The sequence below is a fragment of the Rana temporaria genome, chromosome 1 (assembly GCF_905171775.1).
Source record: "Rana temporaria chromosome 1, aRanTem1.1, whole genome shotgun sequence".
NCBI lineage: Eukaryota > Metazoa > Chordata > Amphibia > Anura > Ranidae > Rana > Rana temporaria.
In genome coordinates, this window is record NC_053489.1 from 471,209,341 (window position 1) to 471,235,535 (window position 26,195).

General features: G+C 42.9%; 1 protein-coding gene across 4 annotated transcripts in view; it reads right to left on the reverse strand.

Moving 5' to 3' along the window:
* Positions 1-26,195, reverse strand: part of CASP6 (caspase 6) — a 68,996-nt gene that overhangs the window by 33,255 nt on the left and 9,546 nt on the right. For 2 of the 4 annotated variants that reach the window (XM_040329136.1, XM_040329127.1), the window contains exon 2: positions 10,178-10,336. The exons of the other annotated variants lie outside the window; for them this stretch is intronic. In XM_040329136.1, the coding sequence (XP_040185070.1) occupies positions 10,178-10,336 (159 nt within the window). The remainder of the gene's footprint in view (positions 1-10,177; positions 10,337-26,195) is intronic. 4 annotated transcript variants of the gene reach the window in all.

Consider the following 26,195-nt stretch of genomic DNA (forward strand, 5'->3'; position numbering starts at 1 on the left):
TATGGTTGCAAACGTCAGAGCATTAGTAATTTTTCTAGCACCAGACCTCCTTTGTAATTCTCTTTTAAATTTTGGCCTACGGAGATTTTTAGGTACCGTAGTTTGGCAACGTTCCAGGGGCGTACGCAACTTTTAAGCGTGACATGTTAGATATCTCTTTACTCCAGGGCTCGACAAATCCCTTTCGCCAGGGCGACTAGAAATAGCGTCCTGGCGACTTGGCTTGGAGGGTGGGCAAAAAAAAAAAATATATATATTTTTTTTTTGTGAAGTCCCCAGCTCTTCCTTGTGTGAGCTGGCGCCATCTGGTGGTGGCCTTTGGTATTACAAGGTAAGCATTACAAGTTAAATTCTAATGTCATTTTTCACTATTTTCACTGCCATCTTCTTCCCTCTAATTAGAACCCCCAAACATTATATATATTTTTTATCCTAACACCCTAGAGAATAAAATGGCGATCGTTGCAATACTTTCTGTCACGCCGTATTTGCGCAGCGGTCTTACAAGCGCACTTTTTTGGGAAAAAAATACACTTTTTTTTTAATGAAAGATAATGTTACGCCGAGTAAATTCATACCCAACATGTCACGCTTCAAAATTGCGTCCGCTCGTGGAATGCCGACAAACTTTTACCCTTTAAAATCTTCATAGGCGACGTTTAAAAAAATCTACAGGTTGCATGTTTTGAGTTACAGAGGAGGTCTAGGGCTAGAATTATTGCTCTCGCTCTACCAATCGCGGCGATACCTCACATGTGTGGTTTGAACACCGTTTACATATGCGGGCGCTGCACACGTATGTGTTCACTTCTGCGCGCAAGCTCGTCGGGACGGGGTGCGTTTTCTGGCTCCTAACTTTTTTAGCTGGCTCCTAGATTCCAAGCAAATTTGTCAAACCCTGCTTTACTCAGCGTAACATCATTTTTTATATTTTTCCAAAAAAGTGGGTATTATATTGTGTGCACTAAAATTCATGAAAGTATTTTTTTTCCCAAAAAATTGTGTTTGAAAACCTGCCTCTGCAAATATTGTGTGACATAAAATTTGCAACACCCACCATTTTATTCTCTGGGGCCTCTATCTAATGTTTGAAGGTTGCAAGTCATTTTCTAGCAAAAAATGCTGATTTTGACATGAGAAGTGTCAGGAATGGCCAGGTAGGAAAGTACAGTAGTTTGGATGACTACTGTCATGGGGATGTCATGGGGATGACAGATCTTGTGCCTGGTCACTGTATACACTGCACACATATGCCTCAGCCCTTGTATTTACAAAATTCTCCTAATTACTATGCTATATGACACAGTCTCACAGACATAAACCTCAGGGTAAAGAATACCTTAAAAAAATGTTTAACTCTTCCATTACATTTGCCCACCTTTAAGAAGAATTTCATTAAAATCAACAACCATTGTAAAGTCTCATGGTTTTTCACCTGAATGTATGCAAGATAATAAATACTTTATTTAGGGTTATGTAACAGTTTATAGTATGCAACAGTCAGGAGTAAGTAAAAAAAACAACACAACATATAGAGTGCCAATGGTTTGGGTACACAGATGGTAATATACTGTAATGTTGACGGGATCCTTAGCACTGTTCTGTCACCCTCCTACAGTAGATGGTTTGGATACGCAGGTAGTATTGTAATTGGGACCAACTATATACAGAGCACTGTACTTCCATCCCCTTATAATGGATGGAATAAAGTGTTACTTAACCGATGGCCACCCTGCATTCCTTTTATCTGGTCGCATATACAACATGGAAATGCAATTATTTTTGTAAATATAAACTTCTAAATACCCTTTCTCATCAGTAGCTTGTAGGAGAAGTTTTCATTCTGCTCTGACTGTCCTATGAGCTGCATGATCCCTAACCCTCCCTCTGGACATTGCCGATTGGCCATGTGCTGACCCCCTTCCCAAGAAAAAAGCTCTAGCAATGCACACCAAACTGAGCATTTGCAGAGTGCGCGCAAGGATCCGTTTGATCAGGAAATGGATTTGGGACTGTGGAAGACAGGATCAAACAGCCTTTTTACAAAATGCAGTGGATTAACCCCTTCCACAGGTTCCACATTGAGTATAACAAGCATGCTTTACTGCATATACAGACTGATTTTACTGTTGTGGGTTTAGTAACACTTTAACTAAACAAGTAGTAATATGAATTGGATCTCTGTATATACAAACCCAGCACTGTACTGGCCTCATCCAAAATACTTGGTTTGGACCCTTGTACAGTATATACACACACAGCACTATACGGTCACCCTCTTAAAGTAGATGGTTTGGAAACACAGGTAGCAATATAGATAGAACCCTTGTATTTACACACAGAACTATACTGTTGCTCTCCTAAAGTAGATGGTTCAGGTACACAGGTAGTAATATGTATGGGATCTGTGTTTATTCACCTAGCATTGTACTGTTCCAATAGAAGATGGTTTGGGTTTGTGTGTATATAATGCACACATAGATAGTTTGGTGAGAGTACATGGCACACGGACAAAGCTGGGAGGTATAGGGATTATATACAGCTCCCAGTTTGTGGGTGGGGCCTACTCTCCTTGCACTCACCAAGGCTTGGGGACCAGGTGGAACTGCGTTCATGTGAACTTAAAATGAAGGTGGCACTTCTCACTTAGAAGTGAGCCATAAACCCAATGCCACTGTACCGTAACCTGAGGCTCTGCACCATGAATCACTTCATCCCTGAGTTTCACACCTTGCCACTTGTAATGTAGCATTTAGCTTGTGTCCGATTCCACCAGCCCAGCTTTACTATTACCTCACTCCCAGTGACAGAGTACAGGTTCTGACACACAAACACACACACACACACGTGTGTGCACATCTTACTTCATTAACTCTTCCTGTACCTGCAGCTAGGTCCCCGAGGTCTCCACCACGCAGGTTCAGTCCTGGTTGCTGTGGCACCAACCACTAGGGAGGGAAACACAAACTGATCCCCTCTCTGTACAGAAAACCTGTCACCCCTGATGGTACTATACCCCCACTGTCTGGCATCTTATTCCCTTGTATCTCTTGACTTTAGTAACTACATGTCCTTCTCTTCACCCTGCATGTATAAGACAGGCCCAGTTTTTTGTTATACGCTGTGTACAATCATGCACTCCTCTGCAATAACTTTAGACTGGGGAATGAACAGTTAGTAAAACTTTACTGATCCTCTTAGAAGCACAGTCCAGCAACATGAAAAACAACAAACATTAATCTCTCCCTAACTATGTAGATGCAGGCTGCACTGTGCATAACTTTCCCAGAGACAGAGTTCTGCCTCCAGGTGTGGTTCCCCTGGGGTTAACTCTGGCTCCCAGTTGATGGTGGCTTCACATGTGGACTCTCTGACCAGAAGTGCATTCTTTGAACAAAAGTGCCTGAGTTAAAAACCAGGAGTTTGCTATCAACTGCTTCTGCTTGCAAGGGTTGATTTTTTTTTCCCCCTCTTTCTCTGACACTTTTTAAACAGCTTTTTTTTTCTTTTTCCTTTCTGCTAATTAAGGGGAGGGTTTAATTGTTCACAGGTGTGTGTTTGTTCACAGGTCTTCACAGGTGAGTATAAAGTGGCTGTACAAACTCCCATAGGAGCTGGCTCCCAGTTGATGGTGGCTTCACATGTGGACTCTGACCAGAAGTGCATTATTTGAACAAAAGTGCCTGAGTTAAAAACCAGGAGTTAAGACAGGAGTCTTCATTATTTTGTTCAATCACTGATCCAGAACAAGCTTGCAGCTAATAAAGTTGGAACTCTTGATATGTAGATTCAGCGGTGCAGCAGACGCTCTCACCTTAGTCTGCTCACCCCAGGGATAGTAAGAGCAAGACGCTCTCAAACGAGTCGGCTCTCCCCAGGGATAGTGCAGCCAGGCAGGGTCCTCCCAGCTCTCGGCTGCTGCAGACACAGCACAAAAAAACAGGACTCCCATAGTTTAACACAGGGGTACATATCCCCCCCACACACCCCCCTAGGCAATTGATCCAGGGTTGCACCGATCGCCCGTTGAGGGGGTCAGGAAGGAATTTTTTTTCCCCCGGTCGCTGCAGATTGGCACAGCACGCCTGGGGTTTTTCGCCTTCCTCTGGACCAATCGGGGAGAGAAGACTCAACGAGTGACGGCTCACTTGGACAGTCTTCCGCCCATCACCATATAAGACCCCCCCAATCAACATTACTTCCCTGCGACCATGGGTTACCTAAAATACTCTGCAGAAACAATCCGGGAGCCTCTATACTCCCAGTTGTCACCAAAAAAGCTCTAAGGAATGAGCGACTGTTGAGAATCAATCGACGATCAACAGTCAAAAACTACGCGCAGGTACCCCAGCCCAAGCGAATAATATGCGCTTTGGTCAACACAAGATCGGCAGTAAAACACTGACAAGAAATCTATGATTTCATCCTTCAACACGATCTAGACTGCCTCTTCATCACAGAAAGCTGGCTGACAGCCGACTGCAACACCATTCTAGCAGAATTGGTGCCAGCAAATTATCGCATTCAAATGCAAAACAGAGTGGGGCAAAGAGGGGGGGCCTGGCGGTGATCCACAAGACTCACCTCTCGATCACCAAACCAGTCCTTCAAAACTCGCTTCCATTCATGGAAACCCTCACTCTGCAGCTACAAACAAATCCCCAAGATACGGTCCATATGCTACTTTGCTATAGACCACCAGGCCCAAAAACGCACCTTCTCACGTCGTTGACGGAATTCATCTCTACATATACCCTAAACATCAAACACCTTTTGGTGCTTGGGGATTTCAACCTCTGGGCCAACTCCTCGCTGGACCCCGTAGCCGACGCCTGCATCGACCATCTGGAAGGATTAGGTCTGCAGCAGCTAATACAAGGCCCCACGCCATACGCTCGATCTCATTTTCAAACAAGATTTGGAAATTGACGTCCTGGGAAATGAGCCGCAACCATGGACCGATCACCATGCCATCAAATTCACAATCACCAAAAATGCCAGCCCAAAAAAAAAACGACAAAACCGGTGACAGCTCACTGGACTAGATCTCAGAAGAAGCTCCACTCGGAACTCTTTAAAACAACACTAGGGAACAAAATAAAAACAACCCAACAAAAACAAACAGCCACAGAAACACTTGACGCCATCAACAAGGCGCTACTACAATCAGCTGACTTAGTAGCACCAAAACGCAAAACTTGCATCTGGAAAAACAACTCCAGCTGGTTTAATGACCAGCTGACGTTGCTAAAACAAGAGCGTAGAAGAGCAGAAGCTGCGTGGAAAAGGTGCCCTTCAGATAAAAACCACACCATTTACAAGATAATAACAAAGAAATATCACAAAGAAATCTTCACGGCCAAAAAAAATAATTTCTCCAACATCATCGCAAATGCCCTTAACCGCCCCCGAGAACTCTTCAAGCTGGTCACTCAGACTATGAATCCAGCTTGTTTAGAGGCCCCCAATTCTGATTCACAAGAATTTTGCAATGAATTATCGGATTATTTCATTAATAAAATTGAAAAAATCCGTGAAAGTATTCAGCAAAATGGAACCGTCACCAACTCCCCCCCCCCCAAATCACAAACCTAATACCCACATAAATCCGACGCAATCACCAAAATTCACTCTAAAACCCATTTCCATCGATGCCACTAAAAACATCATCGGGACTCTGCGTAATAGCACAGCACCCAATGATATCATCCCCACTAAACTGCTGAAAGAACGTGCCGATATACTGGCACCAGCTATCACGCAGCTCATAAACCAATCATTCAAGGAGGGCATGGTGCCCACCTTGCTAAAACAAGGTACAATAAAACCAATTTAAAAACAAACTACCCTCGACCCCAAAGACCCAAACAACCGGAGGCCCATAACAGCTCTAAATGTCTTCTCCAAGGTAATGGAGAAAGTAGTTGTACAACAGCTGCAACTGCATTTAGACACCCATAAATTACTCCATCCGTTTCAATCAGGCTTCCGTCGGCTTTCAATCGGCGCTGCTCAAAATATGGGATGGCGCTCTAGAGGCCGCAGACGAAGGAGAATCTTGTCTCCTGATACTGCTGGACCTAAGAGCGGCTTTTGACACTGTAGACCACGGACTACTACTGGCTAGGCTAGCTAAAGTAGCCGGAGTCGCTGAAGGTGTTTTACCCTGGTTCTCCTCCTTCTTGGAAAACCGATCACAAATAGTGAAACTGGGGTCTTTCACTTCTGAAAAACGTACGGTGTCATGCGGAGTCCCTCAGGGATCTCCCTTATCGCCCGTATTGTTTAATATCTATCTTCGCCCTCTCTTTGAAATCATCAGTAACCAGAAGTTACTTTATCACTCTTATGCAGACGACACACAACTGTATTTCCGCATCTGCAACAAAAAGGATCATTCTCTTGGACTAGAGAAATGCCTTACTCTATTAGATAACTGGATGACAAACAGTTATCTTAAACTCAATGTTTCGAAAACAGAACTTCTCCTGTTTCACGCTAACCGGAAAAATCACCCCGCGTCAACATGGACTCCCCCACCCATTCTGGGTAAAACTATCACCCCTAGCACCAAAGTCAAAAGTCTCGGAGACATTTTCGATACCTACATGACAATGGATGCACAAATAGGGTCAGTAGTCAACGGATCCCACCATCTGCTGCGCCTACTACGCAGACTCACGCCCTTTATCCCGAAAGAGGACATTGAAGTCGTGGTGGGAACAATCATCAATTCCAGACTCGACTACGCAAATGCCCTCTATCTAGGAATCCTCAAATACCAAATCACTCGTCTGCAAGTCGTTAAAAATACGGCCGCTCGACTGGTGACTGGGAAAAACCATGGGAATCAATCTCACCTTCACTGAGATCCCTTCATTGGTTGCCAGTAAAAGACAGAATCACTTTCAAGGCACTCTGCCTAATACATAAGTGTATTCAAGGCAACGCCCACCAATATCTATGCGAAAAAATAAAAGCCCATAACCCCAATCGCATTCTGCGATCCACCAATCAAAACCTCCTCCAGATACCCAAAGCCAGATACAAGTCCAAAGGAGATCGAAGATTTGCAGTCCAAGGACCCCGCCTGTGGAATGCACTACCAACCACCATCCGACTGGAGTCGGACCACTTGGCCTTCAGGAGAAAGATTAAAACCCATCTCTTCTGAGGTCAAGGGGTTCCTTACCCATGAAATGAATACAGCGCCCAGAGGCGATTCAGTTTGCATGTGTTGCACTTTACAAGTCTCTCTCTCTCTCTCTCTCTCTCTCTCTCTCTCTCTCTCTCTCTCTCTCTCTCTCTCTCTCTCTCTCTCTCTCTCTCTCTCTCTCTGTGTTGATTACTGTGGGCTACATAGTATAGCCAGCCTGCTCCTGTGATCTCATGTGAGTTGTTTGTCTCTGTTAGGCCCTCCCCCTTATTTATATGAGGACAGCATAGAGGGCACAGCCCACAAAAGCCCGGGAAGAATCTGAGTTGCATTAACTCCTTCCCAACCCGGGCAGCCTGTGACTCACTACATACACAAACAACAATGCAATTAACACAGGAGCCCAAAGTGTAGACAGGGCTAAAAAATTCACAGACACCTTTTCAGCACTTGCTTACAAGTTGGGGGCACTACGGGAACAGCCACCTGAAATCGGAAATATCTGGTCATCCTAAAAAAGGCAACATACACAACACGAAAGGAGATTTTTCAAATAAGCTTATACTGGATGGTCTAAAATAAATGTTTGTATTGCTATTACAATGGCGACTTTATAAGTGTATTCTGTGACAATACATATCCTTTAATTTATTCAGACTGTCTTCAACGTTGGGCTTTGACATAGGTATTTATTTGTGCAGGATGACACTTGAATTAATTTTATATGTAGCGCCATGCTCCCATTGAGTAGGTGCTATGTGTTAAATTTTAGTTGCCCGAGCTGTAGTTTAGCTCAGAAGGATTATGCTGAATTGTTGGTTCTGTTTCAGTTCAGCTGGGTTGCAAAATTTTCCCCTTGACGGTGGGTGTCGCTGTTACCACAGGTCAAGGTTGGAAAGGCAGCAGGCTGGATGCATTGGGTATCTCTTTCCCAGAAGCAGCTCAACGGGCGTGGTCAACCCACTGTGCATTCTGGGGAGGGGTACTTAAGAAACGGACGCCGTTTGGCGGGGTCTTCCGATCCTGACCTGTTGTCTATCTGGCCTCAGGGATGTGTGAGCTGTTTCATAGCCTCGGGGCCGGCTGGTCCGAGGCCTCGCAACTGAGAGTAGGCCCAGGAGTTTCTGGGGCCTACTGATCCAGGGATGGTCTTTCTCTACCTTACCTACGGGAGGAAGCTGAACCAGTGGGATTCAATTAAAGGGCGTATTCTGGCAAATTTACCTCACTGTGCTGCCGGCCTGGCTGAAAGATTCTTGGCACCGTGAGTGGTGTACTTTATAGGAACTATACAAAGTATGCGAGTGGTTACAAGATCTTGTGGCAGAAGATCGTGGGACCGCCTGGCAACACTTATCAAGTCTGTGGCAGAGACTTTGACGAGCTTCGCACCAGCTGCTAGGCTAGTGAGAGTAGGCCTATCTGGTGGTGGCTGAAATCCAATGTGGAACTGAATTAATCCTCTCGATCTAAGTTGTATCCGTGATCCGCAAAGCAAAGGTACCCGAGTCTTTCCCCATCCCTCTACCCCTCTGTTGGAGAACTTTGTTCAATAAAAAGCTTGAAAAGAGACTTTGTGTTTGGTGCAGACATTTTTGTGGACAACTCTTCAAGGAGAACCCCTGAAACGAGCATATGGAACAGTAAGGTAACAGCAGGCCGAAATCTAAACCAGCAGCTCCTTTGGGAGTAGTGCTAGATATGGTATATAAGAAACACAGTCCTGCACAGTGATACGTTTTTATTGTTTCATAGAAGAACCTGTGATGACACATAAGATTATTCAGAATATTCAGCAATTATTTGTGCATTTAAATTATTTGTAACAAGAAGGATGTAATGGAGAAGTTTAGTGACTATGACATAGCAGTTTTAGAGGATGTAATCAATGAGATGTTTTAATGGTATAGATCCCACTGGCGTCACCTCAATTATATGTTGCCGTTTTGTAAAAGAGTTGTTACTCTGATACCTGAAAAATTCCCATAATAGAGTTATGCGTGTCTTAATTGGGATGTTGGTCTTCTATATTTCCCCAGGATTTAATACAATTCATATGCATTGTGTAATTATGGTACTGGAAAGATACTTAGATTAGATCTTTGGCCAGTTGTCAGGAATTAAATGGCAGTACATTAGGTCCAGGTTTTTCAGTTTTTGCTGTGCATACTAGCACATTATGGCTAACAGCTTCTGGGGGCACAATGCAAAGCGCGCAGAACAGCCTGCTGGGAGGAGAGATAAAAGGACAGGCGCGGCCTGTTTTCAGCCTCTCTGGATGCCATTCTGAACCGGCCAGCAGGAGGTCTGTGTGATAGGGAGTGAGAGACTGCGGCCTACACAGCGGAGAGCCAGATCGTATGCCTCAGAGGGACCTTGGAGGACAGCATCGCTATTCCAGCAAGCGGACTGGCCTGCGCTCCAGAGCATCTGGGACCACTTGCACTTCAGTCCACCGGGAGTCGCATTGAGGTGTGGCGGCGCCATTTTCATCGAACGGAGACACCAGAGGAGATTGCGGCCGGAGCCCTACATCTATTGGGGTCCCTTGTGGTGAGAGGGCATCTGCCCATCCAGATAGAGATTACGGTATTGCTGAGTTAGTTCTTTTCTACAGACTGGCTGGTGAGACTTGTAGTTCCACGGGTGTGAATCTACCTTCACAGACATCATACAGTTTCTCATTACTAACGCAACATTTCAAAATGGAACCCAAGGTGTCAGAGGTAACAGAGAATTTGCAGATTCTGGGTAGCCAGTGGGGTATAGAGTCAGTAGCCCCCACGGGGGTACCGCTACAGTTGCTATCCTCAATAGACATAAGATAATGGATGCTTGCACTTCCCTGCTTATAACCTAAGCTTGATGAAGAAATTTAACAGAACAATACAAATGTATACCAATTCATCTTGTATGAAACAACACAGAGGTCTGCCAGTTATCCTTTTACTTTTAGTACCATATTTTTGGAGGCCCAACTAGGCAGGTTAACAAACTAGTACGGAGTGGCATATGTCTCACCTGGTACCTCTTTGGATGATGAGCTTTTATAGTCTTCATCTGCAGGAACTGCACCTGACATCTTGTGATGACCTACCTCAGTAACATTTACCATGGTCAAGGGTCTTTTGCGGGGTGATCGTGGCACAGTCTGCTTGTCTACATCTGTCTTTGTCACCTCTAAAGAGGGAAAAGAGACAGGGAATTGTTCCTTAAATTCATTATGACACATTTCAAGGAATATATTTAAAGGATTTGTCATTCCCATAAGAAAATGGAAGCTTCTCTACCTAAAATAGTTAATATGCAAATACAGTGATACCTATTATAAATAAGGTGCCAAATGTGATATTAAACAGCGCTCAAAAAAATATGTGAAAATGTAAATATCAACAAATATAATATTGGTACAGTGACATAGTGAAAAATAAATAAATAATCCACCCTCTAAGTGAGTCAATATATAAGTGTCCAAAAATCCGTGCAAAAATCGCATCAAAAAATACCAGGTTGGCAAATAAAGTCCATGAACTGTCTAAGTGAACAAAAAAATATATATAAATAGTTCATAAATGGAGAGCAAAGGAAAAGAAAAAATCCTTCCCGATCTTCAATAAGTGCTTTCACCACACCACAGTGACTGCGTGCTTCCACCACCCATCAGAAATGCAAACTCACCGCAACAAATGGCCTGACACTTTCGTGTTTAGGCACACAGGCTTGTTAACTGACCCCCTCAGTTTAGTTGATAGAACTCCTTCTTTTCATATAGGGTGGAGCATTCAGTTAAACAGATGGAGATCCGAAGCAAAAAGAAAACTCCAAGATAACAGCCATATGCAAATAAGAAAAAGAGAGCACAATAGTGTGATACTGTAACACAACTTTTAATAACACACTACAAATCTCCCAAAGAATGCACTCACAAAGGTAACTCTTGTTACAAGCAGTGTATAAATCCAAAAACTGACACGGTGTAAAACAAAAAATAAAGATATCCTCCAGGTGAACTAGTGGTCACAGCGGACCAACGAATAGCCCAAGTGTTACTCACAGCCCTTGTGCAGGTGTACTGGAGCTGCTGCTTAGGTAATTGAGCTGGTGGCAGATTAGACCATTCCACGTTCAAGCTTAGAAAGTTAGGTGTGCGGTTGTGACTTCAGTAATCACTCCCCGACATGTTTCATCGAAATGATTTCTTCATGGGGTTACTTACCAGCTGTCTAGTGCCGCTTTATATAGTTGCCAGGGTCCTCCCTCCCCCCTTGTGTTAATCAGTAGGCACGCATCATAACAAGCTGCAGCTGAGTGGACTTACGTTCCTCCCAGCCATGCTAACATGCAGCTGATCCGCTCATCCAATCAGAGCAGCATCATCGTCATGACGCTGTAGCTGGCATTCTTCCAACGTGGTGGAGGCCCTCAGTGGCGACGTTGGTGTATTACACCACATCCCACTGCCTAGTATCGAATGTAATGTCTAACCCCGATGGTTAAACTGGGGTATGACACTCAACCTGCCTGCAGTGTATTCCATAATGGAGGGATGAAAACCAAATATTGCTGACTGTCAGCTTTTCGGATGTCCCTATGACCACAAGTTACCTCTAGGGTCTATGCATACAGAGTATAGCAATATAAATTCAGAAACACAGAGTACATTGGCTCTCATTATTTAAGCACAAGAGCCAGCCAATTAGTGGTGTGTATAGTTATGAATGACATGTATACATATATAAAATATATATTATATAGCACTCTAAAATCTACAAACACATCTCTAGACAATAAGTGTATATACAAAATATAAATGATATTTTAAAAATTGTATATAAAAGAGTTGCAGATATTGTTATCCATATTAAAAATGCATAAAAATATTAGTTAAAAGATATTAATAGGAATAAACAATATATATAAAATAATACATATATTTTTAAAAATGTTAAAATTATTTAAAAACATTATATTAAAATGAATACTGGAAAAAGATAATAAACTGGGCCATGAGCTGTAAATGACATGTGTATAAATATACGTTAGTAAAACAAATAAATGCTCTGGTTTAGACGTAAGTGGGTGTACTACATCATCCCCATATGCATGCACTCATCAAAACTCTGATCATGACGGGTAGCCCAGTTGTTTGGCCCCCTTATATAAACATAGCTCATGATCATCCTATATATGTAAAAACGCATGTCTCAAATCTATTGCTCATAATTTAGGCATTGCTAATGAAGCAATTCACATCCAGTTCTATGTTTAGTCCCCTCGGAAAATGGCTTTTTAACAGGAAGATCCATTGAGTTTCGCGCTGCGACAGGTCTCTCACCCTATTTGAGCCTCTCCACGAAGGGTACACACAGTCAATGCCGCAGAACTGAGCTAACGAGGGGTCTTGGTTATGTTTTTCTTTAAAGTGGACTGACACACTATGATACTCGAAGCCTTTCTTAATATTCGCAAGGTGTTCAGCCACTCGAATCCGCAATAACCGCTTGGTTCTCCCTACATAAAGTAGCCCACAGGGGCACCAGATCAGGTATACTACGTAAGAAGAGTTACACGTAATAAATTCTTTAATAGAAAAACTCTTCCCATCACTACTCATGACCTGTTGTTTACCCCTGTTACTTGTTCGTACAGTTCTACAGCAGATGCATTTCCTACAGGAGAAAAATCCTTTAAGATCTATTCTAAGGGCCTGTTGGTCTGGGGGATCTAAAATCTTACGAACCACCTTATCACCGAAATTAGGAGCCCTCCTGTAGATGAATCGTGGTTGACTCGGAAGAATTTCGGCAAGGTGTCTGTCCTTGCCCAAGATGTGCCAATGATTTTTAAAAATGGCCTCTACCTCCCTATATTGGGCATGAAACCCAGACAGGAATCCGCATTGGTGTTGATTATTGTTTGGCTCTTCTGCCTTCTTCTCCAAGCATTTATCTCTAGGGATAACAGCAATGTCTTCAATCATAGTATTCAAAGCTGGCTCATCATATCCCTTTTGAACAAATTTATTCTTGAGTATTTGTGCTTGTGAGAGATAGTCAGTGACATCTGAGCAGTTGCGTCGAACTCTTAAAAATTGCCCCTTAGGGATATTTTTAATCCACGCTGGATGGTGTCCACTATTAATGGACAGGTAACTGTTCCGATCAGTGGTTTTAAAATACACTTTAGTCTTTAATTTATTTCCTTCTCTTTGAATAGTCACATCCAAGAAATTGACAGTATTTCCACTGATCGTGTATTCCAGTTTAATATTATTGGAATTATTATTGAGTTCTCCCAGGAACTGGAGTGCTTCTTGTTGTGATCCTTCCCATATAAATAAAATATCGTCTATAAACCTCCGATAAAATAATAATTGGGGTCTCCGGTTATAAAAAACGTGCCTGTCCTCCCACTCAGCCATAAACAGGTGGGCTACTTTATGTAGGGAGAACCAAGCGGTTATTGCGGATTCGAGTGGCTGAACACCTTGCGAATATTAAGAAAGGCTTCGAGTATCATAGTGTGTCAGTCCACTTTAAAGAAAAACATAACCAAGACCCCTCGTTAGCTCAGTTCTGCGGCATTGACTGTGTGTACCCTTCGTGGAGAGGCTCAAATAGGGTGAGAGACCTGTCGCAGCGCGAAACTCAATGGATCTTCCTGTTAAAAAGCCATTTTCCGAGGGGACTAAACATAGAACTGGATGTGAATTGCTTCATTAGCAATGCCTAAATTATGAGCAATAGATTTGAGACATGCGTTTTTACATATATAGGATGATCATGAGCTATGTTTATATAAGGGGGCCAAACAACTGGGCTACCCGTCATGATCAGAGTTTTGATGAGTGCATGCATATGGGGATGATGTAGTACACCCACTTACGTCTAAACCAGAGCATTTATTTGTTTTACTAACGTATATTTATACACATGTCATTTACAGCTCATGGCCCAGTTTATTATCTTTTTCCAGTATTCATTTTAATATAATGTTTTTAAATAATTTTAACATTTTTAAAAATATATGTATTATTTTATATATATTGTTTATTCCTATTAATATCTTTTAACTAATATTTTTATGCATTTTTAATATGGATAACAATATCTGCAACTCTTTTATATACAATTTTTAAAATATCATTTATATTTTGTATATACACTTATTGTCTAGAGATGTGTTTGTAGATTTTAGAGTGCTATATAATATATATTTTATATATGTATACATGTCATTCATAACTATACACACCACTAATTGGCTGGCTCTTGTGCTTAAATAATGAGAGCCAATGTACTCTGTGTTTCTGAATTTATATTGCTATACTCTGTATGCATAGACCCTAGAGGTAACTTGTGGTCATAGGGACATCCGAAAAGCTGACAGTCAGCAATATTTGGTTTTCATCCCTCCATTATGGAATACACTGCAGGCAGGTTGAGTGTCATACCCCAGTTTAACCATCGGGGTTAGACATTACATTCGATACTAGGCAGTGGGATGTGGTGTAATACACCAACGTCGCCACTGAGGGCCTCCACCACGTTGGAAGAATGCCAGCTACAGCGTCATGACGATGATGCTGCTCTGATTGGATGAGCGGATCAGCTGCATGTTAGCATGGCTGGGAGGAACGTAAGTCCACTCAGCTGCAGCTTGTTATGATGCGTGCCTACTGATTAACACAAGGGGGGAGGGAGGACCCTGGCAACTATATAAAGCGGCACTAGACAGCTGGTAAGTAACCCCATGAAGAAATCATTTCGATGAAACATGTCGGGGAGTGATTACTGAAGTCACAACCGCACACCTAACTTTCTAAGCTTGAACGTGGAATGGTCTAATCTGCCACCAGCTCAATTACCTAAGCAGCAGCTCCAGTACACCTGCACAAGGGCTGTGAGTAACACTTGGGCTATTCGTTGGTCCGCTGTGACCACTAGTTCACCTGGAGGATATCTTTATTTTTTGTTTTACACCGTGTCAGTTTTTGGATTTATACACTGCTTGTAACAAGAGTTACCTTTGTGAGTGCATTCTTTGGGAGATTTGTAGTGTGTTATTAAAAGTTGTGTTACAGTATCACACTATTGTGCTCTCTTTTTCTTATTTGCATATGGCTGTTATCTTGGAGTTTTCTTTTTGCTTCGGATCTCCATCTGTTTAACTGAATGCTCCACCCTATATGAAAAGAAGGAGTTCTATCAACTAAACTGAGGGGGTCAGTTAACAAGCCTGTGTGCCTAAACACGAAAGTGTCAGGCCATTTGTTGCGGTGAGTTTGCATTTCTGATGGGTGGTGGAAGCACGCAGTCACTGTGGTGTGGTGAAAGCACTTATTGAAGATCGGGAAGGATTTTTTCTTTTCCTTTGCTCTCCATTTATGAACTATTTATATATATTTTTTTGTTCACTTAGACAGTTCATGGACTTTATTTGCCAACCTGGTATTTTTTGATGCGATTTTTGCACGGATTTTTGGACACTTATATATTGACTCACTTAGAGGGTGGATTATTTATTTATTTTTCACTATGTCACTGTACCAATATTATATTTGTTGATATTTACATTTTCACATATTTTTTTGAGCGCTGTTTAATATCACATTTGGCACCTTATTTATAATAGGTATCACTGTATTTGCATATTAACTATTTTGGATTCTATAATTTTTAAAGCAGCAGCTCTTGCATATTTATTAATTTATTCATTTATTTTATAAATATCACTAGTGTTCACATTTATTCTCCAGCTACGCGCAGTGAGGGTGGCTCACATTAGACGGCCCTTATCTCCACCCCTTTTTTCTAAGCTTCTCTACCTGTTAGATGTTTTGTGGCCGTAAAAAAAAAAAAAAAAAAAAAAAAGAGTTACTACTGAGCGGGGGCGATCCGCAGGGCTGGGAGTTACTACTGAGCGGGGGCGATCAGCAGGGCTGGGAGTTACTACTGAGCGGGGGCGATCAGCAGGGCTGGGAGTTACTGCTGAGCGGGGGGGGGAATCAGCAGAGCTGGGAGATACTACTGAGTGGGGGGGGGGGGGATTTGCAGAGCTGGGGGTTACTATTGAGCAAGTCATCTGCTGAACGAGGTTACTAATAAGCTTGGAATCTGCTGAATGATTGTACTAATAAGCTGTGGATCTGTTGAACGGTGATAATAATGGAGCTGGAGATCTGCTTAACAGGGGTACTAATGATCTGGGGCTCCTTTAAAACAAATAGAAAATGAACACACACAGGGCATTTGCCAGACTTTCAAAAAGCATCAGTGAAGCATTGCAAAAGCATGTTGAACCTGGAGGTGCTTTAATGTGTGTTAAAGCGGATGTGCCACTAAAAAAAAAAAATATTAAAAGCCAGCAGCTACAAATACTGCAGCTGCTGACTTTGTAAAACCAATGTTTTATATATCCGTTTTTACTATATATTGTACTGTTTACTGTATACAAACTTTAATGCTTGACAAAGGATTCACAGCGCACCATGGGTTATCTAAAGATAACATAGCAGAATCTACAAAAGCACTAGGGGTGTAAAATAATGCAAGTGTTTGTGTTTTTATATAGATGCATACACACACACACACACACACACACACACTTTATTTTTGTATATTGGTTGTTACATTCATATTGTTACATTTTTAATTTATATATTTTTTTTCTCTTTTTGGTTTATATGGTGTATTTTATGTGCATATTTACAATTTGGTTGACTAGTGTTTGAGCGCCCATTTTTCTTTTTTGATTTACATCCTTAGTTATGATTATTTTATGTATATATGGAACTTTTTCTTCTTTACTATTTATGTACATGGATCATTTATATGTATTTTGTGCATGAATGTGTATCAATGCGATTCTATTTGACCTGTATGGATCATTTGGGGCTGTGTCTTCCTTGGAATACTCAGTAATGAATAAGCACTGATGTGTGAAAAAGTGTTTACTGACTGTCCTGGAAATGTGTGTATTTCCTGGACTTTTAAAAAAAAAAAAATTCAATAAAGATACTTTTATTCTCATCTGTCCTGGAGTGCCGCTATTCTCAAACTACCTTGACAAAGGATTCACACTAGCTTGCACAGTAAAACGCAGCATTTACTGTGAGGGCAGCTGTCGGTGTGAGCTCTGGCCGGCAGAGATGCAATGCATGTTTCAGCACATTGCACTGCTGACTCTTTTCTTTCTTTTTTTTACTTTATTTTAAGTGTCACATAGTCACAATTCATGCATGTCTTCACACTGTAGCATGGCGTGTTGCACTGCACATCATACCAGCATTGTGGTGTAAAAAGACTACATAGAAAACTATTGTTTTCTTTGTGCCCTAGCGGTGGCTTGCATTTATCCAGTGTGGAAAAAACACAGGTCACCACACATTGTGTGAAGCAGCCAGGGGCGGATCCAGGGGGGGGGGCGCAATGGGGCAATTTCCCCCTCCCCTGAGAAACTGTGGGTGAGTTGGCGGGTGAGAGAGCGGGCGGCACCATGGATCCGATAGCTCTGTGGGCGGGTGAGAATGAGAGCGAGTGGGCTGAGCAGCTCGGCAGGCTGGTAAGGGAGCGGGCAGGTGAGAGCGTGCAGCTTGGCACCCGGGGAACTAAAAGTGCCGGTGGCTCCGCTGGCGGGAGAGAGAGCGTGCGGGCCGGGCAGCTGGGCAGCTTGGTGAGTGTCTGAGTGAGCACAGGCGAGTGGGGGAGCAGAGAGATTACATCATCTCTTACCGCCCGCCTTGCATCCCTGCACTTCTGCCCTCTCGGTGTGGGCAGCAGAGAGGTTACATCATCTCTCTGCTGCCTGATTCTGGGACACAACATGGGACAATTGGAGCAGGCAAGTGACAATCTCCAACGTGTGACAGACAGGCAAGTGACAAACGTGTGGCAGGTGATGTGGCAAGTGACAAAATCCGCAACTTGTGGCAAGTGACAATCCACAACGTGTGGCAGGTGACGTGGCAAGTGACAATCCGCAACGCGTGCCAGGTGAGGTGGCAAGTGACAATCCGCAACGTGTGGCAGGTGACGTGGCAAGTGACAATCCGCAACGTGTGGCAGGTGACGTGGCAAGTGACAATCCGCAACGTGTGGCAGGTGACGTTGCAAGTGACAATCCGCAACGTGTGGCAGGTGACGTGGCAAGTGACAACCCGCAACTTGTGACAATCCCTAACTTGTGGCAAGCGATCGTGGAAAGCAACACACTCCAGGCTCCCACTGATTCTGCATTATGGCGAGTTGAACCATTTAATTTTATATAACAATGTAATAATAAAAATAATGCGTTTCAATCATTCTGACACCATAACAACCACGGTGCCGGGATGATTGAAGCTCCAACACCAGCCATGTCTCCAAAAAATTGCCTGCAAAAAATTTTTTTCTGGAAGTGCCCCTTCCGAGACTAGACTACAGATCTTCCCCTTACATGTCACTAAGTACATTGCTACTTTCAGGGCAAATTTCAGACATAAAAAAGGTAAACTTTTCAGGACTCTGCTTAGGCACCATTAACACTTCAAAATGTTCCTTATAACATAGCAAATCTTCAGAGTCCAGGTCTACTTTGATCCCGATTGACATAATATAATTGCAGTTATAATAAATAATTTTCTGTATTCTAATAGAGTTGAAAATAGTTTCCAAAAATACCAGCTAGCTCTTCATACTTAGCTGATTCAATGCCAGAAGCTAAAAAATTACCCTTTCTCTATGATACATGCCAAGTAAAAGCATGTGCAATAGGTGTGGCTGAAATGAGTGAGAAGTAAATCAAGCTGCAATGTTTTGTATGAAAGTGGTATACCAACTATGAATTTCAATATCATACACACCTTGCTCTTCCCTGCAGGCCAGTCAGAAACCGATAAAGGCAGAATGGAGCCCTTAGGCAAGCTAACAGATTTGCATTCCCCACCCCGCGTACATTTAGACACCTTTAGCCCTGGTTCACATTGGAGCGGATTGGCATGTGAAATTGCATGCTAAATCGGCGGCAATGGTACCGTTTGAATCGGTGCGACGCCTCATTTGCGGTGCTGCAATGATTCCCAAAAGCAGTTTCTGTACTGTTTGGTGACTTCAGGGTGCAATTTCCATTGACATCTGTGCAGCAACCTGCACAGATGTCTCGGAAATCACCCACAAAGTCGGGACTGACATGCAGGAATGAAATCGTGCGAGTTCTGCTGAACTTGCACGATTACATTCCTGCCGTCAGTGTGAATCTGGGCTTAAACAACCACCTACAAGTGCATACCCTTTGTGAATAGATAGGCACACAGTTGTGACCAATGCTATCCTCCTGGTTTACTGTAGGTGCATGAAGGTTGTAGTCTGGGCCAATAAACACCTGCTAGGCCCTAAACTCCTGACTATTCGTGGGTGGCTTTTGGATTTTTGCATACATTCCAACGTGTGCGTTATGTGTAGCATAATCGCTGCCTCAAAAGAAGGTGCACTGAACAGGTGCATTTAGGTGCATAAGCGAGGGGTTTCAAACTTTTTTTTTTTATATGTCTGACTTTGATTTTTAAAGTTTTTTTACTTAATTTTATTGCCATTGCATAGGAGGCTGGCAAGCCCCCTATGTGTTTACATATAAGTAGTGTAACGGTCAGGGGTTAACGCCGTTTACGATATTCCATTCCACCAACCCAAGACAGCTTATCCGACACTCCAACAATCCAGCAGACACGATCCATTGGATTTCCCCCAGAAACGAGACACACACAGCTCTGTCTCTGGTTCCGAATGAACACTTTAATGGTAAACTCTCAGGTTTTTATACAGTTAGAAGCCAAATATGGACAATGACTCAACTCCACCCACAACATGACACAATGGGTGCTCAATACACATTCCGTTAGATAATGACATTCAAATGAGCAAATCACTAATCATTCCCCAGACGTTCTGACTCTGCGATAAGTTATTCTCACCTGCTACATAATACACATTTCTTTAGTAAACATAATTGACATGCTAATCCACTACACCTGAAAGGTCAGACATCTGACCTTTCAGACTGCCAACACATATCTATCATCAATAGAACTTTCACACAATACAGTGCCATTAGCATCCCACAATGAGAGGTCCTTCAGAAGCCAGACTTAATTAGCACCACAACAGTCTATGTTTCACATTGAATGAGACACTCTCCTATTGACCTGTTGTGGTCAGAATTAACAACTTATAATATTTCAAGATATCCTGCAATACATGAATTATCATTACTGTCCCATCTCATGTAATTCATAATATAATTTCTCGTTCATCCTATGCCCCTATTAAACATAGGATGACCCTAGACCCAAGAGTCATTAGTGAAGCTGGCACAGGAGTACCCTGCATCCTTCAAAAGTCTCTGGGTATCACAGGCCATTCCGTTACAAGTAGAGTCTCTTTTAAGAGACATCAGGAATATAGTAAACCCCTAATGTCACTTCTGTACCCCACTGAAGCTGATCAAGCACAGATTGGGCATGGTAAGCGTATTCCCTTGTCAGCACTGCTGGGGAAGGACAAAGCTGAAACCAGAAGTCTGAAATGCTTGATGCTTCCAGCTTTATTCACCAGTGGGATGATCAGCAAAGCAGTCTCTGATTGGACAAGATGGAGAGCAAGACATCATCGCCTCACCTCTTCCAATCAGAGAACGCTTCGCATTCATTCACAAAATGCAAAGATTTCTTTGAATGGCGTCAATGCCAAGTAGCCAACCTCCTGTGTTCATTCAATATTCAGAAGTGCAGCCACTCAGCACAGGACATAAAAGCTAGTGAAGACCATTGGAGTATCACGGTCTACTTCAGTAATTTCCAGCTTTCAGGGGCATTGGCCAGGTATGGCCGATACTCCCTCCTCTACTCGGAGCTCCTCTCAATGTATAAGACACCTTCAGCCATTTTTGAAACTGTAAATATTAATGAACTTTAGTGAAAAAATGTATTTAACCAGGGCGATCCTAGGGTCAGAGGCGCCTGGGTGCAGAAATATTTCTGGCGCCCACACATGGGCATGGTCATCTTACTAACTCCTCCCCTTTACAAATGTTTCTATGGCTACGACTCAAACACAGAGATGCTCCCCTAAGAAGTCTTCATTAGTGTCCCCTATCAAAGTCCCCCCCAGCAGGTGTCCCCCGTCAGAGCCCCCCACAGCAGGTGTCCCCCATCAGAGTCCCCCCAGCAGGTGTCCCCCATCAGAGCCCCCCCCAGCAGGTGTCCCCCACATCAGGTGTCCCCATAGATCAGTACTTGTCCAATAGATCCTTGTAGCTTGGGCGCTCTGGGAGCAGAAGCACATTACAGAGGGGGGGGGGCATATGTGGCATCTTTGGTTACTTGAAGGGTGGCACTCAGAGAGCATTTCTGGGAGTGTATGGGATGATTGGCAGCAGCTTTGGACACAGACGAGGAGGGAGGGGAGCACTTTGGAGCTTCGGCGCCCCCACCTCTGCAGCGCCGGGGTGCGGAGCACCCTGTGCACCCTGCCTAGGATCGGCCCTGTATTTAACATATTTTTCATGGTGTGGGCGTTTCTTTTTTTTACAAAACACACAAGGTACCCCTAAAACCAGTTCTCAAGGTAGGAGGCAACAACACACCTACTTTCCCCACGCCATGGAAAGGAAAAGGGTGGGGGGGGGGTAGGTAGTAAAAGCCACCATCTTGCTGGCAATCCTTTCCTGGGTATCGAAGAGCCTGGTGCCTGTCCACGCCAGGAACCAATGGTTTTCAAAGCTCCAGCTCAATGTTAAAGGGCATGTGGTAGTTTAGTAAAAAAAATTTTTTTTCTACTTCGACAGTTTTACTGAAATGCCTATGTATTCTATTTAGATTTAGACATAAAAGACAAAAGGAATCCAATGTAAGGGGTCACATTGGAGGGGTTGGATTTACTGTGGCTTGATTTCAGCTTTAATTTTAAAAAACATTTAATATATACAAAAAAAATTTTTTAAAAAAAGTTTTTTTTAAGCTAAACATATGGGTATACATTTTCCCAATCCATTGAATGGATACTGTAGTGTATAACCCACTGTATTCAAACCACCTTTTAAATTGCAATAAATTGCAGCATAGAAAAAAAACATATGACTTCAGCTCATCCCCAACAATTACAACCTTCTGTACCACTTGCCACACTCTCTTAGATTGTAAATTCTCATGAGCAAGGCCCTCTTAACCCTCTTGTATTTTATTGTAACTGTAAAAAAATAATAAAAAATAATAAACTACAGTTCTCTTTAGGAGAAAAATACTATTAACAATCCCTAGCGTCCAGGCACTGAACCCCACCTATAGGACTTCTTTGTCTAAGAACTTGAAAATCAATTTGCATGCCATATCATTCACCACTACTGCCTAAAATATGACACTGCCAGAGCTGCAGGTGAGATTGGCTTCAAGAAAAAGTGGCAAACCCAACTCAAAACACTTCAGTGGCACACAGACAAATTTTTTATTTTTTTAATATACACTTTAAGATTGTAACAACCTGGGACACCTTTGGGTACTCCAAAGAGAATAGTAATGTGGCACACATAGTGCCCCCTCACCCTCCTGTCAGGCCCTGTTCTGAGTCACATTCCTGTCTGAATAATGTATCCGGGTTTCAGGTGGACTAAAACCCAGGCACAGGATTCAAAATCCGGACTGTCCTGGTGAATCCCATACAGGTGGCAACCCCAACAGGAGAGTCTAGTACAGGATTTTGTAGCAAATGTTCTGATCCCCACATTCTTACAGAACTGAAAAATGTCACCTTTTTTATAAATTGAGGTGATGATTTACTGCAAGAAGGAATACAAACATAGCACAGTTTACAACTGTAGCAATATATTTTATACAATAAAATGGAACAAGAAATAATATGTAAAGAGGAGTAGTCCTGTATGTAACAGCAATTAGTATAATGCAAAGGAAAGCATACAAGTGCCTGAAAATCAGAACAAACCAGAAATTCAGGCCTTAAAAATAAGTATCTTTACAGACAATAGTAGTCAGCAGTGAGCTCAGCATTCTTTCATGAGTTAGATAGATACTCTTGCAAAAGATATTTCCCTCCAGGCAACACAATACCACACACTGGAAAATCTACATTTATGTTCCAGTATTGGACAAACATGGTATTTGCACACTAACGACATTCATGTTTTAAAAGGGCCAGTCCTTCCAAAATGGATAACCAAGGTATCGGTAGATGCCCAAGGATCATGGATGATAAAAATGCACTTATACTGAAAGGGGTTGTAAAAGTTTGTTTTTATTTTCTAAATTGGTTTCTTTAAGCGAGTGCATTGTTGGTTCACTTACCTTTTCCTTCGATTTCCCTTCTAAATGTTTTTTTTTTACTTTGTCTGAATTTCTCACTTCCTGTTTCACCTGAGTAAGCTTGCCCCCATTATCTGAGTGGCGGATAGTCAGCCAGAACGGCTTACTGAGGAGGAACAGGAAGTGAGAAATTCAGACAAAGAAAAAAAACATTTAGAAATCAAAGAAAAAGGTAAGTGAACCAACAAGGCACTAGCTAGGAACCCATTTAGAAAATAAAAAACAAACCTTTACAACCCCTTGAAGTATGGAAGCTTCCATTGCTAACATCTCCTGAAAATACAAGGTTATCATGCTGTTCCAATGGTTTCAGTGATTTCCGACACATGGACCAAGGCATGAGACTATGCAGGTGTATTCTGGAGTCCTAACAGGAAGAAGTCAGCATATGACTACTGTGACAGGAAGTTAGGTAAATCTGTGGGTGTTGTCACAGACGGGACATACATTTCTGCCTTGTTTAGACAATACACCAATTGTTATTAGGCGTCGGCTGCAAAAGTAGCCAGAAAAGGTCTAAGGGCGTTGGAAAACTTCAGCTGTTCAGAATGAGGCAATTAAGGCCTCTAAGTAATCCAGAGGATTACCACTGATTTGCTGCATCCTGAGGCTTTGTGAGCAAGGAGAGCAGTGTGCTGAAAGTCTTCTGAGGAGGTGATTAATTTTTCTGTGTGATAAAAATCAAAAGACTATTGTTTTTCTGCTGTATGACCAGCAGTGTCTGCCCAGCACTAGGCTGTGCTAGACTCCCTAGATAGGTTCCTGTGTGGAAGGTAGACGCCCCAAGTGGCCAGGGTTTATTTTATGTTTGATTTTGTTTATGCTGTTTGGATGCTTGCACTTGTTTCCAGCAAGATGGAAGAATAAACCAAAATCTTTGTTTTCAACCGTCTTCGACTGCCTGTCTGTATAAATTCAGTGTGTAGTGAACCCACCCAAGGGGTCACACACCCCGCTACCGAGCTAACCCCTTACACTACCAAGACTGTCTATAACTGGAACAGGGAAGGGCTTTCTATATAAAACTCTACCTAAAACTGTCTACAAGTAGATAATTAAAGGTTTGCTCCCCCACATCATTTATTAAAGCGGTAGTTCACCCCCCCCCCGACACATTTTACCATCGAGACAGGCATTGTAGCGCGAGCTACAGTATGCCTGTCCCGATTTTTTTAACCCCGTACTCACCTTGTAGTCGTCCATCGTAGATTTCGGCTCCCGCGGGGAATGGGCGTGCCTATGGAGAGGGAGGATGATTGACGGCCGGCCCTGGCACGTCACTCTCCCCGAAGACAGCCGGAGTAGGTCTCGGCTCTTCACGGCGCCTGCGCACAGGCTATGCGCACGCGTCGTGAAGACCAAGCCTATTTCGGCTATTTCCGGAGAAGCGTGACGCGCCAGAGCCAGCCGTCAATCATCCTCCGTCTCCATAGGCACGCCCATTCCCCGGTATCTTCGATGGACGACTACAAGGTGAGTACGGGGGTAAAAAATTCGGGACAGGCATACTGTAGCTCGCGCTACAATGCCTGATTTTAAGGTAAAAGAAAAAAAAAAATTTTTTTTTCCCGTCGATAGGGTGAACCCCCGCTTTAAGTTCTATGCAATCCAGTTATGACTGAGAGGGAGATCTTCAGCTGGCCACCTATTGAAGTGGATTCCCCTTAAATGTCATATGGAGAATCCAGTATAGACCAAGACATATTAAATGCAGAGTATGGATATATAACGAATTCTCATGTACTGGTAACACTGATGGCTTGGTCCAACACAGCTAAATCAATACTGGGGAGAGCAGTGGCGGCCCGTCCATAGGGGGCGCCTGGGCGCCGCCCCCCACCCCAAAGCCACTAACAAAAGAAAATAAAAAAAAAATGAAAAAAAAAATGAAAAAAAACATTTTTTTTTTTGGCCCTTTAAGAAAAAAAAAAGTCCTTTAAGTGTTCGGCGCGGGCTCTGGGCGCCGGGAACAGTGCGATGTTAAGGCATAGGCATCATTGAAACGTCCTGCCAATGCTGCAGCAAGACGTTTCATTTGCAAGTTTTTTTTAAGCTCTGTGGCTATGTGCAGGACGCCACTCCAGCCAATCACATCGGTCCTGTGTCTCTCCAGCCCCTCACATTGGTTCCTTCTGCACTGCTAGGAAATTAGCAGTGCTTTTCCCGGGTGGGCGGCTGTGTCACTTTCAGTTTCAGTTCTCTGGCTCCAGGACATGGAGGTAAGTAAAATATTCTTATTAAAACCCTTTATTCTTTTAACCCAGTGTCTGTCCAGTGTCCACTCCATCCACATAGAGCAGCACCTTGTGCTGGATGTATTGTCAGCTTGTGTTCGAGAGTGGAGAGTGGAGGGGGGGCCATGCTTCACCCGATCTGTGCTGAAGCCTTCATTACATTTTCTCCTGTGTGTGTGAGGGAGGGCTCCCTGCTCTGCGACCTACAGCCATGCTTTACAAGTCTCTTATCTCTCTCTCTCTGTCCTTCTCTCTGTCTGTGTCTGTCTGTCTCTCTTTCTCTGTCCCTCTGTCTCTCTCTCTCTCTCTGTCCCTCTCTCTCTCTCTCTCTATCTATCTATCTATCTAATTATCTGTCTGATTATCTATCTATCTATCTGATTATCTATCTGATTATCTATCTGATTATCTATCTGATTATCTATCTGATTATCTATCTGATTATCTATCTGATTAT